General features: G+C 44.4%; 1 protein-coding gene across 2 annotated transcripts in view; it reads right to left on the bottom strand.

Annotated features, from left to right (window-relative positions):
* Positions 1–1732: 1732 nt before the first annotated feature.
* UTP6 (UTP6 small subunit processome component) overlaps positions 1733–22028 on the bottom strand; it is a 39289-nt gene continuing 18993 nt past the window's right edge. The window contains exons 11-19 of one of the 2 annotated variants that reach the window (XM_054459921.2): positions 19347–19528; positions 17404–17483; positions 16952–17029; positions 13946–14125; positions 12375–12455; positions 12080–12189; positions 6680–6746; positions 3955–4027; positions 1733–2079 (exon numbers count right to left, since the gene is read on the bottom strand). In XM_054459921.2, coding sequence (XP_054315896.2) covers positions 1922–2079; positions 3955–4027; positions 6680–6746; positions 12080–12189; positions 12375–12455; positions 13946–14125; positions 16952–17029; positions 17404–17483; positions 19347–19528 — 1009 coding nt within the window. In that variant the 3' untranslated portion in view covers positions 1733–1921. The remainder of the gene's footprint in view (positions 2080–3954; positions 4028–6679; positions 6747–12079; positions 12190–12374; positions 12456–13945; positions 14126–16951; positions 17030–17403; positions 17484–19346; positions 19529–22028) is intronic. The other variant, XM_054459922.2, reaches the window with a different exon arrangement.

The following is a 22028-nucleotide window of genomic DNA, read 5'->3' as shown; positions in this document are numbered from 1 at the left end:
GTCTCTACAAAAAAAATTTTAAATTAACCAGGCATGGTGGTGTGCACCTGTAGTCCCAGCTACTCAGGAGGCTAAGGTGGGAGGATCTCTTGAGCCCAGAAGTTAAGGCTGTAGTGAGCCATGATCACACCACTGCACTCTAGCCTAGGTGACAAAGCAAGAACTTGTCCAATTAAAAAAAAAAAAAAATTAACTCATAAATTAGTAAGAAAAAAATTTTTTTAATAGTCTAAGGATGTAAAAAGATGAGAAACATAAAATACGCTAACTTCACTAATATCAAAGAAAAGTATGGTAAAACAATGACATATCACATTTCACCTATAAAATGGTAAAAATAAAAGATATAATTACACCAGTACAGGTAAGGGTACTGACACTTTCATGTATTGCTTGAAAGAAGGAGCAAACCGGCAATACGTATCAATATTCTCTAAAAGCAATATCCTATGATTCAGTAATTCCACTGTCGGATGTCAATCTCCTAAGGAAATAGCCAGGGATGTGAACAAAGATTGACAAGAATCTTCATCAACAGCATTTATCTAATTTTTTAAAAAATTAGAAATGACAGTCCAGGCCGGGATCAGTGGCTCACGCCTGTAATCCCAACACTTTGGGAGGCCAAGGCGGGTGGATCATGAGGTCAGGAGTTCGCAACCAGCCTGGCCAATATGGTGAAACCCCCCCTCTACTAAAAATACAAAAATTAGCTGGGCGTGGTGGCAGGTGCCTGTAGTCCCACCCAGCTGCTCCGGAGGCTGAGCCAGAACCACTTGAACCCGGGAGGTGGAGGCTGCAGTGAGCCGAGATGGAGCCACTGCACTCCAGCCTGGATGACAGAGCAAGACTCCATCTCAAAAAAAAAAGACAGTCTAACCAGAGGATTAGTAAAATATATTATGGCTCATTTTTACAATGTAATGTTATGAATTCATTAAATGTTTTTAAGGCTATTTAATGACACAGAAAAACAATACTAAGTGAAACGTAACAGTAAGCTACACTGAAAGCTTCTCCAGTGACAGGATGCTTTTTTTTAACCACACTATTCTATTTCCTCCATATTTTCCAGAACAAATGCATACCACATATCTTTTATAATGAGAATAAACCAACAAAACTGTACTTTCTCCTTTTTTTTTTCCTTGAGAAGGAGTTTCGCTCTTCTTACCCAGGCTGGAGTAGCAATGGCATGATCTCAGCTCACTGCAACCTCCATCACCCAGGTTCAAGCAATTCTCCTGCCTCAGCCTCCCAAGCAGCTGGGATTACAGGCGCCCACCACCACGTCTGGCTAATTTTTGTATTTTTAGTACAGACGGGGTTTCACCATGTTGGCCAGGCTAGTCTCAAACTCCTGACCTCATATGATCCGCCTGCCTCAGCCTTCCCAAAGTGCTGGGATTACAGGCGTGAGCCACCATGCCTGCCCACTTTCTCCTTCATTTTAACTGGCTCTTAGGTCGAGATTAGAGATACTCATGCTTGACCTGGGATAATTAAAAAAAAACCCAGTCATATGCTTTCCATGTATTTTGGGAAACATTTAGGACCTGTGGAAGATCGGGCCTCAACATTAAATCAGCAGTTCTCTTTCCTGGAATCAGATTAGCACATCAAACTGAGCAGTATCGTGCACCTATAATCCCAGCTACTCAGGAGTCTGAGGTGAGAAGGTCACTTCAGTCCAGGAGTTCAAGACCAGCCAGGGCAACAGAGCAAGACCCAGTCTCAATCATAAAAATTTTTTAATTTTTAAAAAAGATTTAACAAGTTAACATAAAATTAAAGTGTGTCTCAAACCCAGACAGCCATCTTGGCTGCCATCACTGAGCAAATTACAGAGGGACTCAATACAAATTTGCCCACAGGGCTTGCTTGCAATACTATTTCACAAAGCTGACTGTATTCTTCATCTTCACAAATGGCCAGTCTGATGTATAGCATGTTTAGCTACAAATGCCTCTGCTGACTCTCCCTGCAACATTTTCATCGCTCGCCAGTAGATCTGTCCACAGTTCTCAGGTCTACCAAGGGGGTGGTTCAATTCTTCTTTCATATAATCCATCCAAAGATCTTTAAAAAAAAAAAAAAACATACAATATACAATTAGATAACTGACAGAGTGTTATTAGGTAACCTTATTAAATATCAATTCAACTCAAGATTTCTAAGAAACTTAACTTCTCACTGTTACTTCCTTAGGACGCTTTAACAATACCTCTCTTAGCTTCTTCAAACTAAAGTATAGTGGCAGGTTTTGGTTTGTTTTTGTGTGTTTTTTTCTTTTTTCTTGTTTCTTTTTTGAGACAGGGTCTCACTGTGTTGCCCAGGCTAGAGTGTAGTGGCAGGAACATGGCTTACTACCGTCTCAACCTCCTGAGTTCAAGTGACCCTCCTGCCTCAGCCTCCAGGGCAGCTGGGAACACAGGCACACCACCACATTAGGCTAATTTTTTTATTTTTTGTAGAAACAGGGTTTCACTATATTGCCCATGCTAGTCTTGAACTCCTGGGCTCAAGCAATCCTTCTACCTTGGCCTTCCAAAGTGCTGGGATTACAGGCGTGAGCCACTGCACCTCATCAGTTTTGTTTTTCTGTTTTTTGTTTTTTTTGCCAGTAGAAAACCTTCACATCAATCATAAAAGTCTGTTTTATTCAATGAACTCAAAAATACTAAACTTTTTGGCTAGGCACAGTGGTTCACACCTGTAATCCCGGCACTTTGGGAGGCCAAGGCAGGCGGATCACCTGAGGTCAAGAGTTCAAGACCAGCCTAGCCAGCAAGGCGAAACTCCATCTCGACTGAAAATACAAAAATTAGCCGAGCATGGTGGCATGCGTGCCTGTACTCCCAGCTACTTGGGAGGCTGAGGCACGAGAATCGCTTGAATCTGGGAGGCAGAGATTGCAGTGAGCCAAGATTGCGCCACTGCACTCCAGCCTGGGTGACAGAGTGAGACTCTGTCTCAAAACAAAATAAAAATAAACAAATCAATGTTTATGAGTTCATAAAGTCCACAGATTTTACATGACATACCTATACCCAGAAGTATGTTGTACAAGTCCTACAAATGAGGGCAATGTGGAGACAGTCAACAACAGACGCCAATTAGCATCTCACGTTTACCCCTTTCATGTAACTCTAAATACATTTCTTTTAAGAAAACAAAACCATGCAAACCTTTCTCTAATCCAGAGGGGGTGTTTTTGGTTTTTGTTTTTGAGACAGGGTCTCATTGTATTGCCCAGGCTGGAGTACAGTGGTGGCATCACAGTCATTGCAGCCTCAACATCCTGGGGCCCAAACAATCCTCGCACCTCAGCCTGCTGTGTAGCTGGGACCACAGGCATGCACCACCATACCCAGTTACTTTTTTTTTTTTTATTGTTTGTAGAGATGGGGATCTAAATATGTTGCCCAGGCTGGTCTCAGACTCCTGAGAAATCCAGGGTTCTTAACAGACGACCCATGGACCCCTGAACTTATGATCTTGAAATGATAAAAATTAGTATACACAAAGCAACTGAGGAGGCAGAGGAAGGAAACAAGTTTTATTTTAAAAGAGGGTTATGATGCAAAAAAAAAAACTAAGAAACAGTTTTGTTTGTTTGTTTTTGAGACAGAGTTTCACTGTTGTTGCCCAGGCTGGAGTACAATGGCACAATCTCAGCTCACTGCAACCTCCGTCTCCCAGGCTCAAGCGATCCTCCTGCCTCAGCCTCCCAGGCTGGGATTACAGGTGCGCACCACCATGTCCAGCTAATTTTTATTTTAGTAGAGACGGGGTTTCACCATATTGGCCAGGCTGGTCTCGAACTCCTGACCTCAGGTGATCCGCCTGCCTTGGCCTCCCAAAGTGCTGGGATTACAGGCATGAGCCACTGTGCTCAGCCAAGAAACACTGTTCTAACCATACTAATTGGTCACAAGTTAAGGGTTTACTTACCAGAATCTGCGGATCCAAACTCTCTCAAAGCTCTCTCATAATATTCTCTTATGTTCGCCATATTGCAGGATTCCTGACAAAGATAGACAATCTTGCCTCAAAAGCCTGATTTATAACATAACAAATTCATTCCAACCATATTGTTAAGCAGCTATTGTTTGTCAGGTATTTGAAGAGGAAGAGTTTAACATGAACACAACTTGGCTTTCAACTTTTCCAGGAAAAAATCAAAGCCTCTCAACAGAGTGAAGTACATATGTAAAACATAAAAGCACTTTGCTGTAGTAGCATGGAGAAAAGTGCTATTAGAAAAAAGTGGGGGACATGGGCAGCTTCACAGAAAACAGTATTTGAAAGTCTTGAGGAATGAGTGGGAATTAAATAAAGAAACAGTGAAGGTTCTATTCGCTTTGAGTAAGGATTTCTTCCTTTTGAATATCTGGGCTCTGGTACTTATTTGTTATATGCACCTTAAAATCAATACTAGTTATATGACCTTCCGCAAGTTTTTGAATCCTTTGACCTTAAACATTTCCTCACCTATAAAACAAGCATAATATCTCTTAGCACAACTATAAGTATTAGATTAAAATGCTGATGAATTATGTACCTAGCAGAATAGCTGTAACTAACTTTACAACCAAAAACTGCTCATTCTCCACCTATTTTTAAAAATGTATTCTTGCCGGGCGCGGTGGCTCACACCTGTAATCCCAGCACTTTGGGAGGCCGAGGCAGGTGGATCACGAGGTCAGGAGATCGAGACCATCCTGGCTACAACAGTGAAACCCCGTCTCTACTAAAAATACAAAAAATTAGCCAGGTGTGGTGGCGGGTGCCTGTAGTCCCAGCTACTCAGGAGGCTGAGGCAGGAGAACAGCGTGAACCTAGGAGGCGGAGCTTGCAGTGAGCCAAGATTGCGCCACTGCACTCCAGCCTGGGCGACAGAGCGAGACTCTGTCTCAAAAAAAAAAAAGTATTCTTGCCGGGCGCAGTGGCTCATGCCTGTAATCCCAGTACTTTGGGAGGCCGAGGCGGGCAGATCACAAGGTCAGGAGTTGAGACCAGCCTGGCCAACATGGTGAAACCAGTCTCTACTAAAAATACAAAAATTAGGGCCAGGCGCGGTGGCTCACACCTGTAATCCCAGCACTTTGGGAGGCCGAGGCAGGTGGATCACAAGGTCAGGAGTTCAAGACCAGCCTGGTCAACATGGTGAAACCCTGTCCCTACTAAAAATACAAAAATTAGCCAGGCATGGTGGTGCATGCCTGTAATCCTAGCTACTCAGGAGGCTGAGGCAGGAGAATTGCTTGAAACTGGGAAGCGGAGGTTGCAGTGAGCCAAGAGTCCAGCTTGGGCGACAGAGTGAGACTCCGTCTAAAAAAAAAAAAGAAAAAATTAGCCAGGTGCAGTGGCAGGGGCCTGTAATCCCAGCTACTCGGGAGGCTGAGACAGGAGAATCGCTTGAACCTGGAAGGCGGAGGTTGCAGTGAGCCAAGATCGCGCCACTGCACTCCAGCCTGGGCAACAGACAGCAAGACTCTGTCTCAAAAAAAAAAAGTCAGTTTAACCTCATATTTTAGACATGCATGAAAAACAGAATCACACCTGTTTAATGGCTCATATGTGCACGGCATTATGCAACGTCCTTTCTATCCAGTATCCCATTTGGCCTTACAACTCTCATACCCCTGAAACAGGTATAATGACCTCCTTTACAGATGAGGATGGGAAGCTTAGAATTAAGTGACTTGCTCAAGGCACATAACTATCATGTTATAAATCCAAAGCCTGGCTATTACATATTAGGCTAGACTATCTCCTATACTATAAAACTGTTATATACTGTATAAAACTGTTATATACTGTAGAATAAGAACAGATACTTGGCTTGCCGGGCATGGTGGCTCACACCTGTAATCCCAGAACTTTGGGAGGCTGAGGGGAGCGGATCACCTAAAGTCAGGAGTTTGAGACCAGCCTGGCCAACATGGCAAAACCCCGTCTCTATTGAAAATACAGAAATTAGCCAGGCGTGGCGGCCCGTGCCTGTAATCCCAGCTACTCGGGAGGGTGTGGCAGGAGAATCACTTGAACCCAGGATGCAGAGTTTGCAGTGAGCCGAGATCACACCACTGCACTCCAGCCTGGGCAACAGAGTAAGACTCTATCTCAAAAAAAAAAAAAAAAAAAAAAAAAGTAACATCTAAGTTCTCTATTCCCCAAATATATACTTTCTCTTTGCTTGATTACCATTCTTAAACCAGCTCTATGGAAAAGGGATTAGACCAAGGGATCAGAAATTTATACTGTGTTATAATGAGAGCTTTTTACATAACAAAACATTCCCGGGCCAGGCACGGTGGCTCACGCCTGTAATCCCAACACTTTGGGAGTCTGAGGTGGGCACATCACAAGGTCAACAGATAGAGACCATCCTGGCCAACATGGTAAAACCCCATCTCTACTAAAAATACAAAAATTGGCTGGGCATGGTGGCGTGCACCTGTAGTCCCAGCTACTCAGGAGGCTGAGGCAGGAGAACCACTTGAACCTGGGAGATGGAGGTTGCAGTGAGCCAAGATCACGCCACTGCACTCCAGCCTGGCAACAGAGCGAGACTCTGCCTCAAAAAAAAAACCAGAAAACAAAAAACAGTCTGATAGATTAGTAACCACTAATCCATTTTCCCAGACAAGAAATGCTGAAACAGAACACTTACTTGCTCCTTTTCAAACTGAATCATTTTCCTGAAAAAGTCAACTGAAAATGGTCGGCTCTCCTGTAAACTAAAAAGGAAGGAGAAAACGTTATCTTCAATAATGACAAAAAGCCTCTTACATCTCATAACTGTAAATACCGAGACCAGTGACTCCACAACACATGGTTTAATAAAGACTTGACTTCAAATCAATGCAAGGACTTGACCTGATGGCCAGTCATTCTCACGATTCTATGACCACTAATGACTTTCTCTTCATACCCAGTTCTTAGTTTTTGTTTTGTTTTGTTTTGTTTTTTGAGACAGGGTCTCACTTTGTCACCCAGGCTGGAGTGCAGTATTGCAATCATAGCTCACTGCAGCCCTGAATTCCCAGGCTCACGCAATCCTCCTGCCTTAGCCTGTAGAGTAACTGTGACTACAGGCATACACAACCACACATAGCTTATTTTTGACATGTTTTATAGAGAAGAGGTCTCACTAGGTTTCTCAGGCTAGTCTCGAACTCCCGGGCCCAAGCAATCCTCCCGCCTTAGCCTTCCAAAGTGCTAGGATTACAGGCGTGCGCCACCATGCCTGGTTTAATTTTCTTACTATACTCTTCTTTCTCAATTGTAGAGTTTTCAAGTTCCCTCAACTACATGTCAAAGTCTTTTGGGAAATCAGTAATTCCATTTCTAGGAATATATTCTAAGGAAATGATTTCTAATATGGACAAATATTTGTGCAGAAATATTCATCAAAACAGTATTACTGTGGCCAAAAAAGTTATACTGCATCCATGGCCGGGCACGGTGGCTCACACCTGTAATCCCAGCACTTTGGGAGGCCAAGGCGGGTGGATCACCTGAGGTCAGGAGTTCAAGACCAGCCTGACCAACATGGTGAAACCCTGCCTCTACTAAAAATATAAAAATTAGCTGGGCGTGGTGGTGGGCACCTATAATCCCATCTACTTGGGAGGCTCAGGCAGGAGAATCACTTGAACCTGGGAGGCGGAGGTTGCAGGGAGCCAAGATCAAGCCACTGCACTCCAACCTGGGTGACAGAGAGACTCCATCTCAAAAAACAAAAAGCTGTACTGCATCCACAGAGTGGTATATCATACAGCTTTCTCTTTTATTTTTTCCTTTTAGACAAAGTCTCCCTCTGTCACCCAGGCTGGAGTACAGTGCTGAGATCATGACTCACTGCGGCCTAGAATTCCTGGGCTCAAGCAATACTTCCACCTCAGCCTCCGGAATAGCTGAGACCATAGGTGCAAACTGCATCTGGCTAACTGTTTTTCATTTTTAGTAGAGAAAGGGTCTCGCTATGTTGCCCAGGCTGGTCTTCAACTCCTGGGCCCAAGCAATCCTCCCACCTCAGCCTTGGCTTGCCAGAGTTCTGGGATTACAGGAATGGCATGAGCCACCACGCCTGGCCTCTTTATTTTTTTTTATTTTTTGAGACAGGCTCTCCCTCTGTTGCCCAGGCTGGAGTGTGGTGGCACAATCATAGCTCACTGCAGACTCAAACTCCTGGACTCAAGCAATTCTCCCACCTCAGCCTCCTAAAGCACTGGGATTACAGGTGTGAGCCACAGTGACTGGCCCATCAGCCATGTATTGTTTTAATTTCAACTTTTATTTTAGATTCAGGGGAGTACATATGCAGGTTTGTTATGTGGGTATATTGCGTGACACTGAGGTTTGGGATAGACTGACTCTGTTACCTGGGTAAGGAGCATAGTAATTGATAGGTAGCTTTTCAGCCCTTTCCTCTGTTCCTCCTACCCTCCATCCCCCCATCCTGTAGTGTCTACTATTTCTGTCTTTATATCCACATGTACCCACTGTTTAGCTATAATTGCAAGTGAGAACATGTGGTATTTGGTTTTCTGTTCCTGTGATAACTTGCTGAGGACAATGACCTCCAGCTGTATCCATGCTACTGCCAAGAACATGATTTTGTTGTTCTTTATGGCTGCATAGTATTCCACAGAGTATATTTACCACGTTTTTTTCCAATCAACTGTTGATAAGCACCTAGGTTGATTCCGTGTCCTTACTATTGTGAATAGTGCTGTGATGAACATATGAGTACATGTCTTTTTGGTAGAATTATTTGTTTTCCTTTGGGTATATACCTAGTAATGGGATTGCTGAGATAAATGGTAGATCTGTTTTAAGTTCTTCCAGAAATCTCCAGCTGATTTCCACAGTGGCTGAACTAATTGACATTCCCACCAACAGTATATAAGGTTTACCTTGCAGCCTTGCCAATATCTATAATTTTATGACTTTTTAATAGCCATTCTGACTAGTGAGATGGTATCTCGTGGTTTTGATTTGCATTTCTCTAAAGGTTAGTCATCTTGAACATTTTTTCACATGTATGCTGGCTGCCTTCAATACAGCTATTATGTTTGTTTTGTTTTGGGCTGTTTTTGTTGTTGTTGTTGTTTTGGTTTTTGTTTTTTTTTGAGATGAAGTCTCGCTCTGTCGCCCAGGCTGGAGTGCAGTGGCGCAATCTCGGCTCACTGCAAGCTCCGCCTCCCAGGTTCACGCCATTCTCCTGCCTCAGCCTCCCAAGTAGCTGGGACTACAGGCGCCCACCACCACATCCGACTAATTTTTTTTGTATTTTTAGTAGAGATAGGGTTTCACCGTATTAGCCGGGATGGTCTTGATCTCCTGACCTCGTGATCCGTCCACCTCGACCTCCCAAAGTGCTGGGATTACAGGCATGAGCCACCGCGCCTGGCCTGTTTTTGTTTTGAGACAGGGTCTCACTCTGTCACCAAGGCTGGTGTATACTAGCACAAACATGGCTCACTACAGCCTCAACCACCTGGACTCAAGTGATCCTCCGACTTCAGCTTCCCAAGTAGCTAAAATCACAGGCACATGCCATGCCATCCAACTTTTTTTAAGGTTTTTTTTTTTTTTTTTTTGAGATGGAGTCTCACTCTGTCGCTGAGGCTGGAGTGCAGTGGTGCGATCTCAGCTCACTGAAAGCTCCGCCTCCCAGGTTCACGCCATGCTCTTGCCTCAGCCTCTCGAGTAAGTAGCTGGGAATACAGGCGCCTGCCACCACGCCCAGCTAATTTTTTGTATTTGTTTTAGTAGAGACGGGGTTTCATCGTGTTAGCCAGGATGGTCTCGAACTCCTGACCTTGTGATCCACCCGCCTCGGCCTCCTAAAGTGCTAGGATTACAGGCGTGAGCCACCGCGCCTGGCCTTTTAACTTTTAATAGAAATGAAGTCTCGTTGTGTTGCCCACGCTCGTCTCAAATGCTTGGGCTCAAGCAATCCTCTTGTCTCAGTCTCCCAAAATCCTGAGATTACAAGCCTTGAACCACTGTGCCCAGCTCATATAGCTATGTCTAATAAATTATGTTTATAAAGAATTTTTGGCTGGGCACAGTGCCTCACACCTACAATCCCAGCCCTTTGGGAGGCCAAGGCAGGAAGATCACTGGAAGCCATAAGGTCAAGATCAGTTTAAGCAACAAGGCGAGACCCTGACTCTACAAAAAAATTTAAGAATTAGCGGGGCATGGCCAGGCATGGTAGCTCATGCCTGTAATCCCAGCACTTTGGGAGGCTGAGCTGGGCAGATTGCTTGGGCCCAGGATTTCAAGACCAGCCTGGGCAACACAGTGAAACCCCATCTCTACTAAAAATAAAAAAATTACCTGGGTGTGGTGGCGCACACCTGTAGGCCCAGCTACTTGGGAAGCTAAGGCACAAGAATCACTTGAACCAGGAAGGCAGAGTTTGCAGTAAGCCAAGATGGCGCCACTACACTCAGCCTGGGCAACAGAGCAAGACTCTGTCTCAAAGAAAAAAAAAAATATTTAGGCCGGGCACAGTGGCTCACACCTGTAATCCCAACACTTTGGGAGGCCGAGGCGGGCAGGTCACCAGAGGTCAGGAGTTCAAGACCAGCCTGGCCAACATGGCAAAAACCCTTATCTACTAAAAATATTAAAAATTAGCCAGGCGTCGTGGCACATGCCTGTAATCCCAGCTACTCAGGAGGCTGAGGCAGGAGAATCGCTTGAACCCGGGAGGCAGAAGTTACAGTGAGCTGAGACTGTACCACTGCACTCCAGCCTGGGCAACACAGTGAGGCTCCATCTCAAAAAAAAAAAAAAAAAAAATTTTTTTTAAATCATAAATAAAATTACAGTTATACTATAATCTCAACTACATAAAAACAAATTTTAAAATTATATGTTAACAGTAATTTTTCCTTTGATGATGTAATAAATTATCATGGTTACGTTTTCCCCCACCACAATGAACTGCTTTTATTGTTCAAAAAAAAGAAAAAGAAGGCCAGACATGGTGGCTTACATTTAGAATACTAGCACTTTGGGAGGCTGAGGCAGGAGGACTGCTTGAGCCCAGGAGTTCGAGACCAGGCTGAACAATGCTGTGAGACTCAGTCTCTACAAAAAAATAAAATGTTTTAAGTTAGCTGGACATGGTGGTACATGCCTGTAGACCCAGACATTTGGGAGGTTGAGGTGGGAGGGCTGCTTAAGCCCAGAAGGTCAAGGCTTCGGTGAGCCATGATTGTGCCACTACACTCTAACCTGGGTGACAGAGCGAGAACCTGTCTCAAAAAAGAAAAGGAAACATTACTTTTTGAAAAAGTTCATTGGAGGCCAAATGCACCGGCTCAAGCCTGTAATCCCAGCACTTTGAGAGGCCAAGACAACCAAATCACTTCAGCAGTTCGAGACCAGCCTGGCCAACATGATGAAACCCTGTCTCTACTAAATTACAAAATTAGCCAGGCGTGGTGTCGCACATCTGTAATCCCAGCTACTCAGGAGGCTAAGGTGGGAGAATCACTTAAACCCAGGAAGTGGACATTGCAGTGAGCTAAGATCTCACCACTGTACTCCAGCCTGGGTGACAAGAGTGAAACTGTCTCAAAAAAACAAAACAAAAAAAAAGGGAAAATGAAACAGTGTATTGGGTCAGGTGTGGTGCTTCATGCCTGTAATCCCTGCACTTTGGGAGGCTGAGGCGGGCAGATCACCTGAGGTTAGGAGTTTGAGACCAGCCTGGCCAACATGGTGAAACCTTGTCTTTAAAATCTAAAATGTAAAAATTAGACAGGCATGGTGGCAGGCGCCTGTAATCCTAGCTACTCGGGAAGCCGAGGCAGGAGAATCACTTGAACGCAGGAGGCAGAGACTGCAGTGAGCCGAGATTGTGCCACTGCACTCCAGCCTGGGCAACAGAGCAAGACTCCATCTTAAAAAAAAAAGATTAAAAAAAAAAAAGAAAAAGTGTATTGGATTACTCCCTTAGATGCTATTTGTGATTCAAATAATCTGGGTATCAGCGGCTGAGTATGGGGTAGAGGGACTAGTAACAACTATGAACGTCTGTGAGTACCTTTTAAACACAGCTCTGGCCTTTTTGTAGCCACCACTTCGATAAGCCCAATCCAGATACTTATTCTTCAGGGTTACAGAGTCAGCACCTATGACAGCTAAGAGAGCTTTCTACAATTTAAAAGAAAAAAGAAAGAAGCTATGTGAGAAAACTTATAGATATCAAAACAGATTTTCCCAGAACCACCTGAGGCCACTCCGTAGTGCTTTAGGCGCACCTGCAACACTAGAGCTGACCAATCAGGGCACCTTCTGCCATTCCCCATACCACAAGACTTGGAACACGGAGCCTGTACCTTAAAGACTGCCTCAGTGTCTTCTTGGCTTTTGGCACCTTCACTCCACTCTGCCCAGGAAATCCACAATGGCAGACAAACCTACTCCCAGTTTAAAAAATGTTAGTTAGAGAACAGCATATAACAAAACATCGCATGTACCCTACAAATATGTAAAATATTATGTATCAATTTTTTTATGCTATAAAATGACAGTTTAGTCCTATGCTCTGAAAACTACTTAAAAAGGCAGGTTCCTCCTAAGATAATCAACATGTAAAATAGGGATTCATTCCCAAACAGTCCTCATTATGACAGAATTCTCATTGCCCAGCAGGAATGGCACTCCAGAACACAGCCAGCCTTCTGACCAAGTCACTCAGAGCAACACTCTTCTGTGAATTCTAGCTCCTTTCTATTGGGAAATATTTCATGTAGTTATCATCAATCATCTTTTAGTTAAGTAAGCAATTAGCAGCCCACACAGTTTGACCCACAGCTACCCAGGTCATGTCTCTGCTGTCTAAGACCCACAACACAAGAACTAATTAATCTAGGCTGAACTATCTGATCTTCATTCATGTCCCAGAGGTACATACAAATAAGCAGCAAAGGCCAGGCATGGTGGCGCACATTTGTAATCCCAGCACTTTAAAGACGGAGGCAGGCGGATCACTTGAGGCCAGGAGTTCAAGACCAGCCTGGCCAACATGGCAAAACCCTGTCTCTACTAAAAATACAAAAATTAGCTGGGCATGGTGGTAGGCACTTCTAATCCCAGCTACTTGGGAGGCTGAGACAGGAGAATCGCTTGAACCTGGGAGGTGGAGGTTGCAGTGAGCCAAGTTTGCACCACTGCACTCCAGCCTGGGCAACAGAACAAGACTTCATCTCAAAAAAAAGGAAAAAACACCACCAAATGAGCAGTAGTTTTTTTCCTACTTTATCTTCTGGAATACGTTTTACCTACTAATATAAAAAATGCACTGCAAAGTGAATCTGGCCATACGCCGTGGCTCACGCCTGTAATCTCAGCACTTTGGGAGGCCAAGGTGGGCAGATCACTTGAGGCTAGGAGTTCCAGACCAGCCTGGCCAACATGGAGAAATCCTGTCTCTACTAAAATAGAAAATATTAGTCGGGTGTGATGGCGTGCGCCTGTAGTCCCAGCTACTCGGGAGGCTGAGGCAGGAGAATTGCCTGAACCCGGGAGGCAGAGACTGCAGTGAGCTGAGATCACGCCACTGCACTCCAGCCTGGACAACAGAGCGAGACTCCATCTTAAAAAAAAAAAAAAAAAAAAAAAAAAGTTGGGCTTATATTCAGTAAGTGACATTAGTATTCTACTGGTATTTCTAACTTTATAAGATATCTAAATAGAATAGGAAGTTTTATATAATTTGGTTAACTTTCAAATAAAGGATATTAAATAGAAGCAAATTCTTCTACTCTTAACCTATGAACCATCACCACTTAACAGCAAATGCCACTCTAGAGTGGGCTCTCAATAGACAAGTACATTTCAAATGAGCCTTGGCTAGTCTTAAAAGGTTTCCCAAATATAATGAATACAAAAGATGCAGCTCACTGACCTGGGGTTTCAGGTGCACAAAGGCTTCTTCAAAAAGCATGGCTACGTCAGGGCTCTTTGACTCGATCAGCACCCGCAGCTTCAGCTGCCACATTGTCCCAGAGTCTCTAAACAATTCAGTTCCAGCTACTGCCACTTCCAGAGCTTCCCTCAGGAAGTTATGACACAGCAACGAAACAATCTAGACAAGATGAAGGATGACTGCAAAATTAATTACTGAAACCCAAACAATCTATGTAAATGTAAATCTATGCCTCATTTGAGGCAAGAATTTCACCAACCTTTCCACTACAATTTAAAATAAAAAACAGGCCGGGTGTGGTGGCTCACACCTGTAACCCCAGCACTTTGGGAGGCCAAGGCAGGCAGATCACGAGCTCAGGAGATCAAGACCATCCTGGCCAACATGGTGAAACCCCGTCTCTACTAAAAATACAAAAATTAGCTGGGTGTGGCGGTATGCATCTGTAATCCCAGCTACTCGGAAGGCTGAGGCAGAAGAATCGCTTGAACCCAGGAGGCAGAGATTGCAGTGAGCCGAGATCACACCACTGCACTCCAACCTCGGCGACAGAGCAAGACTCCATCTCAAAAAAAAAAAAAAAAAAGAAATGAGCTATGTGATAATTTATAGGTATCAAAACAAATTTTCCATGGCTGTTAAACAGGCACAAAGTCAACAATTTAGAATTTCTCCTATTTTCACTGCTCCTACCCATGAGGGTTATCCAAAAACAGGGAAGACGTAAAAACCAGAGAACCTAAAGAATTTAGACTGTAAGTTAGGTTTTTTTGTTTTTGTTTTTCTTTTTTTTGGAGACAGAGTTTTGCTCTGTAACCCAGCCTGGAGTACAGTGGCGCAATGATCTCGGCTCACTGCAACCTCCGCCTCCCAGGTTCAAGCAATTCTCCTGCCTCAGCCTCCCGAATAGCTGGGACAACAGGTGCCCATTGCCACACCTGGCTAATTTTTTGTATTTTAGTAGAAATGGGGTTTCACCATGTTGGCCAGGCTGGTCTTAAACTCCTGACCTCAGATGATCCACCCACCTTAGCCTCCCAAAGTGCTGGGATTACAGGCGTGAGCCACCATGCCCGGTGTATAAGTTTTTAATAAAACAGTTCACAGCCAGGCGCGGAGGCTCACGCCTGTAATCCCAGCACTTTGGGAGGCTGAGGCAGGCAGATCACCTAAGGTCGGGAGTTCAAGACCAGCCTGACCAACATGGAGAAACCCTGTCACTACTAAAAATACAAAATTAGCCAGGCGTGGTGGTGCATGCTTTTAATTCCAGCTACTCGGGAGGCTGAGTCAGGAGAATCGCTTGAACCCAGAAGGCGGAGGTTGAGGTGAGCCAAGATCATGCCATTGCACTCCAGCCTGGGCAACAAGAGCAAAACTCCATCTCAAAAAAATAATAAATAAAAACAAAACAAAACAGTTCACTATGCCAGAACACATGCTCACCAAACAGAGAATGAAAATTAACAAATAGGCTGGGCTCAGTGGCTCACGCCTGTAATCCCAGCACTTTGGGAGGCCAAGGCAGGCAGATCACCTGAGGTCAAGAGCTCGAGACCAGCTTAGCCAACATGGTGAAACCTTGTTTCTACTAAAAATACAAAAATTAGCTAGGTGTGTTGGTACACGCCTGTAATCCCAGCTACTTGGGAGGATGAGCTGGGAGAATCACTTAAACCTGGGAGGAGGAAGTTGCAGTGGGCCAAGATCATGCCACTACACTCCAGGCTGGGTGACAGAGCAAAACTCTGTCTCCAAAAAAATTTTAAAAATCAATAAACACAAAATCAGTATTTGTGGAGTGTCAAGGAAACAGGTATATTCATTCAAACAGAGTTGGACACAACATAAACTAATGCAATTTTTCTGAAATTCAATTTGACAGTTTGTAGCAAGAGTCATGAAAGTGCTCAACGCTTCAATTTGGGACTTTTACATTAACAAATATGGGCCAAAAAATACATGAATGAAAGGAAATCTTACCTGTTCAAAATGCTTATATCTACATTATTTGAAAAAGAGGAAAAAAAAACCTAAAACCAATCCAATTGTACAAATTTGTGAAAAATTAAATGATAGTATATAATCAGTACATTCAGCAAGCATTTTTATTGTACACTATATATGCTAGATTCAATAGTGAGCAAATCAGGTGCATTCCCTACCACCCATAGAGCCTCCAGTCTAAGAGACGAAATGGTTTGATATGTTTCTTCTGACAGAAGATGAATCATCTAGGCTAGGCACAGTGGCTCACGCCTGAAAGACCAAGTTAGAAAGCCAGGCACGGCCAGGAGCAGTGGATCACGCCTGTAATCTCAGCACTTTGGGAGGCTGAGGCAGTCAGATCGCTTGAGGTCAGGAGCTCAAGACCAGCCTGGCCAACATAGTGAAACTCCGTCCCTACTAAAAATACAAAAATTTGGCCAGGCGTGATGGCTCATGCCTTAGTCCCAGCACTTTGGGAGGCCGAGGCAGGCGGATCACTTGAGGTCAGGAGTTAGAGACCAGCCCAGCCAAGATAGTGAAACCCCGTCTCTACCAAAAATACAAAAATTAGCTGGGCGTGGTGGCATGCACCTGTGATCCCAGCTACTTGGGAGGCTAAGGCACAAGAATCACTTGAACCCAAGAGGTAGAGGATGCAGTGAGCTGAGATTGCACCACTGCGCTCCAGCCTGGGCAACAGAGTGAGACTCCATCTCAAAAAAAAAAAAAAAGGAATGGGTGGACAAACAAAATAAACCCAAATCACGACTCTTGTTCTAAGTGTTTTTCACTATATAATATTCCTCCCTTTGCTAGTACAGATTTCATTTTTTGCATATGCCAAATATTGGCAAACACATATAAACACACTTCACATACCAAACTCCCAAGTGGCCTTCATCTTAAGACTATATATATTTAAAACATGACTCTGGCACAAAACAACTGGAATAAGGTATTTGTAACTGGCACAGAATATTTTCTCCATGTTCTTACCAACTGCTTGTATTGGCATTCTGACAGAAGCTTCAGTTCATGTGCCTTCCTGAATACAGTCATGGTTCTTTCCAACCTCTGAAAACAGAAAAATCCCTCAGTTCATTACAAAGATCCCAGCAGGGGCCTCTGGCCTCTGACATGAACAAAAGCAGTTCTGCCCATTTCTTAAAATTCAAAGAAGCTGACTTGCTCCTGCATGGTGGTTTCACTTATGAATAGATGCAAAGGGCAGCTGCACCAAACAGAGCCCAGTTACACGAGAGCCCCTCCTAACCTGGCGGCAAACCAGACTCAGACCTTTAGAATGACACGTTGCCCACAAGGAGAGAGAGAGTGGCTGAGCATAAAAGTTCTCAGAAACTGTGCCAGACACCAAAAGAGCTGTGCTTCTGTTCTTTCAGAAGGCAGTCACTATCTAGTCAACCACTGTAACCATGTAACAACCTCACCTTCCCTCTAAGGAACCCACTATTTGACTTCTTAGTAAATCTTTCCAAGCAAAAGGTGATGTAACACTTCCACATGGCCTCTGGAAAAGTCAGAAAGATTGCATTGATCAGATCACTTAGTTCAACATTCATCACATCAAAGTTATTAAAAGAGAAGGAAAAAAACAGTCATCATACATCTTTTCTTCAAGGGGAAAACTCCTCTGAAGAAGAGTTTAAATCAGCCTGATTTTAAAAAGTGTTACGCTGACTACAGCCAATCAAACACCTCAAATATTGGGGGAAAACAACTGAGTAACAGCTTAAATATAAAAATTGAAAGCCTTATCCAGGTTATATACCCCCTCTGCCTTTATTCTATATTATTACAAAATAAAAATTAACTCACTTTCCAAAGATAATTAAGGGCGGGGCAGTGGTTCACATCTGTAATCCCATCACTTTGGAAGGCTGAGGCAGGCGGATCACCTGAAGTCAGGAGTTCAAGACCAGCCTGGCCAACGTGGTGAACCCTCATCTCTACTAAAAATACAAAAATCCGTGGGGCATGGTGGCATGCACCTGTATTCCCAGCTACTCGGGAGGCTGAGGCAGGAGAATTGCTTAAACCTGGGAGGAAGAGGTTGTAGTAACCCGAGATCGTGTCACTGTACTCCAGCCTGGGCAACAGAGTGAGACTCTGTCTCAAAAAGAAAAAAAAAAAAGATAATTAAGGACGTCAGTAATCCTAGCAAATTGGAAGGCCGAGGCATGCAGATCACTTGATTCCAGCAGTTCAAGACCAGCCTGGGCAACATGGCGAAACTTCATCTCTACAAAAAATACATTAAAATTGGCCTGGCATGGTGGCATGCGCCTGTAGACCCAACTACTCAGGGGGTTGAGGCGGGAGGATTGCTTCAACCCAGGAGGCAGAGGTTGGAGTGAGCTGAAATTCCGCCACTGCACACAATTGTGTGCAAAATTGTGTCACCTGCTGGGTGACACAGCAGGATCCTGTCTCAAAAAAACACAAAGATAATTAAGAAATAATAATTAAAGAATCTTAGGAATTATTTCCTAAGTTTCCCCCAAAATAAATGAACATAAATACCACTACTATGGAGGAAGGTCATAAAAGCTCCATCACCATCAGAGAAAGACCAAGTTAGAAAGCCAAGACCAAGTTAGAAAGCCAGGCACCGCCAAATGCGGTGGCTCATGCGTGTAATCTCAGCACTTTAGGAGGCCAAAGTGGGCAAACCACCTGAGGTCAGGAGTTCAAGACCAGCCTGGCCAACATGGTGAAACTCTGTCTGTACTAAAAATACAAAAATTAGCCAGGCATCGTGGCACACGCCTGTAATCCCAGCTACTCAGGAGGATGAGGCAGGAGAATCACTTGAACCCGGGAGGTGGAGGTTGCAGTGAGCCGAGATCACGCCATTGCACTCCAGCCTGGGCAACAGAGTGAGACTCTGTCTCAAAAAAAAACAAAAACAAAAAAAAACAAAAAAAACCCAGGCACGGTGGCTCACACCTGTAATCCTGTAACCCTAGCACTTTGGGAGACCAAGGCAAGTGGATCGCCTGAGCTCAGGAGTTCAAGACCAGTCTGGGCAACACAGTGAAACCCCGTCTCTACTAAAATACAAAAAAATTAGCTGAGCATGGTGGCGGGCACCTGTAGTCCCAGCTATTTGGGAGGCTGAGGCAGGAGAATTCCTTGAACCCGGGACGTGGAGGTTGCAGTGAGCCGAAATCGAGCCACTGAACTCCAGCCTGGGTGACAGAACAAGACTCTGCCTCCCAAAAAAAAAAAAAAAAAAAGCAAGCCAGGCACATCGTAAACTATGTTACAGAGACATCCCCAATATTGATTTTGGCAATGGGAATGGGAGCTTAAGTTTCACACTCAGGGATACTATTCCTTCTATATCACACCATGGTTTGGTGAAGTTCACCTGTTGGCAGAGTCTTCACTGCCTCTTCATATACAGCATAGCACCTCTCCTCCTTCCGGCCGACCTCCACTGCTTTGGCTTGTTTTGTTGTAGGCTGCTCTTCTGTCTGTGACTCAATCTCTAATTCTCGCCTTGCCACATAATCCCAAGTGAGAGGATCATCTGTGTGTAGAGCCTGAAGGCTGAAAAATACAATTTACTGGTATCTATCCCACAACAAGAAACTAACTCAGAATATCAGAGAAACAGTTACCTGTGCTTAAAAAATCTACACAGGACATCCCTGTAACAACTGCAGTACCATAAAAACTATTTCCCAGGCCGGGCCCGGTGGCTCACACCACTGGGAGACCAGCACTTTGGGAGTCTGAGGTGGGTGGATCACCTGAGGTCGGGAGTTCGAGACCAGCCTGACCAATATGGTGAAACCCCATCTCTACTAAAAATACAAAAATAAGCCAGGCATGATGGCATCTGACTGTAGTCCCAGCTACTAGAGAGGCTGAGACAGGAGAATTGCTTGAACCCAGGAGGCAGAAGTAGCAGTGAGTCGAGATCGCGTCACTCCAGCATGGGCAACGGAGCGAAACTCTGTCTCAAAAAAAAAAAAAAAAAAAAAAAAAAAAAAAAAAAACTATTTCCCAACAGGCTCTCCAGAATATCTTCACTAATTGTAGAAATTTTGTCAATGGATCAGAGTTGTCCCACTTTTTCACTTTTTTTTTTTTGAGCCAGAATCTCACTGTCACCAAGGCTGGAGTGCAGTGGCGCGATCTCAGCTCACTGCAACCCCCATCTCCCGGATTCAAGCAATTCTCCTGCCTCAGCCTTCCAAGTAGCTGGAATTACAGACGCATACCACCACACCCGGCTAATTTTTGCATTTCTTTGGGAGAGATGAGTTTTCACCATGTTGGCCAGACTGGTCTCAAACTCTTGCCCTCAAGTGATCCTCATGCCTCGCGCTCCCAAAGTGCTGGGTGGGATTATAGGTGTGAGCCACTGCACCTGGCCAGAGCTGTCCCACATTTATTGAGTTTCAGAATATTTCAGGTATCATTCACAAATGTTAACTTTCAAGTTAGCTCTCAAAGTCAAATCAGCAGTTATCTGTGACAACACAAGACTCCAAGAGACCTGAAGAACTTTTTTTTGTTTTTGAGATAGGGTCTGTCATCCAGGCTGGAGTGTAGTGGTGCCATCATGGCTCACTGCAGCCTCCACCTCCCGGGCTCAGGTGATCCTCCCACCTCAGCCTCCCATGTAGCTGGTACTACAAGTGCATGCCACCATACCTAGCTAATTTTGGTAGTTTTATTGTACAGAGTTTTGCCATGTTGCCCAGGATGGTCTCCAACTCCTGGGTGCTCAAGCAATAGTCCGTCCCAAAGTGTTGGGATTACAGCCCCTGTGCCCAGCCTAAAGAACTTTATTATAGCTGAGCTCTTCATTTTCGTTTTTGTGTGTGTGTGTTTTAAGACAGTTTTTCTCTTGTTGCCCAAGCTGAAGTGCAGTGGCACGATCTCAGCTCACTATAACCTCTGCCTCCTGGGTTCAAGCGATTCTCCTGCCTCAGCCTCCCGAGTACCTGGGATTACAGGCATGTGACACCAAACCCAACTAATTTTTGTATTTTTAGTAGAGGCGGAGTTTCACCATGTTGGCCAGACTGGTCTCAAACTCCTGACCTCAGGTGATCCGCCCACCTCGGCCTTCCCAAGTGCTGGGATTACAGGCATGAGCCACTGCATCTGTTTTTTGTTTTTGGAGACAGAGTCTTCTCTGTCACCAGGATGGAGTGCAGTGGCGCGATCTCAGCTCACTGCAACCTCCACCTTCCAGGTTCGAGCAATTCTCCTGCCTCAGCCTCCTGAGTAGCTGGGATTACAGGTGCAGGCCACCACACCAAGCTGACTTTTGTATTTTTAGTAGAGACGGGGTTTCACCATGTTGGCCAGGATGATCTCAATCTCTTGACCTCAGGTGATCCGCCCACCTCGGCCTCCCAAAGTGCTGAGATTACAGGCATAAGCCACCACGCCCAGCCCAGGGTTCTTCATTTTCTAAATAATAGAGAAAAAGCACAACCTACTCCTCTCTCAAAACCCTGAAGATATCCAAACAACAGACTGATTCAAGTTCCATTTCCCCTCCTGTCAAAGGAAGAGGGGCTACCAAAGAATGGAAGTACCCACAAGTTAGGCTAAAAATAATTTTTTTTTCTTTTTTTGAGACAGGGTCTCACTCTGTCACCCAGTCTGGGGTGCGGTGACGCAATAACAGCTCACAGCAGCCTCAACCTCACAGGCTCAAGGGATCCTCCCACCTCAGCCCCGCAGGTAGCTGGGACTACAGGCACATGACACCATACCCAACTAATTTTATTGTTATTTTTTGTAAAAACAGGTCTCACCATGTTGCCGAAGCTTATAAATAATTGTTAAACCATATAATCAGACATTAAAGAATAAAATTACCAGCCAGGTGTAATGGCTCACACCTGTAATCCTTGCACCTTGGGAGGCTAAGGCGGGAGGATCACTTGAGCTCAGGAATTCAAGATCAACCTGGGCAACATAGTGAGACCTCATCTCTATAATTAAAAACATAAATAAATAAAAATATAATAAAGAAATAAAAAGAATAAAATTACCAGCACTCAACTATAAACATATGAGTATA

The sequence above is a fragment of the Pongo pygmaeus genome, chromosome 19, assembly GCF_028885625.2.
Source record: "Pongo pygmaeus isolate AG05252 chromosome 19, NHGRI_mPonPyg2-v2.0_pri, whole genome shotgun sequence".
In the NCBI taxonomy this organism is placed as follows: domain Eukaryota; kingdom Metazoa; phylum Chordata; class Mammalia; order Primates; family Hominidae; genus Pongo; species Pongo pygmaeus.
The sequence above is the reverse complement of the archived record's forward strand: the minus strand, read 5'-3'. Positions and strand labels throughout refer to the sequence as shown.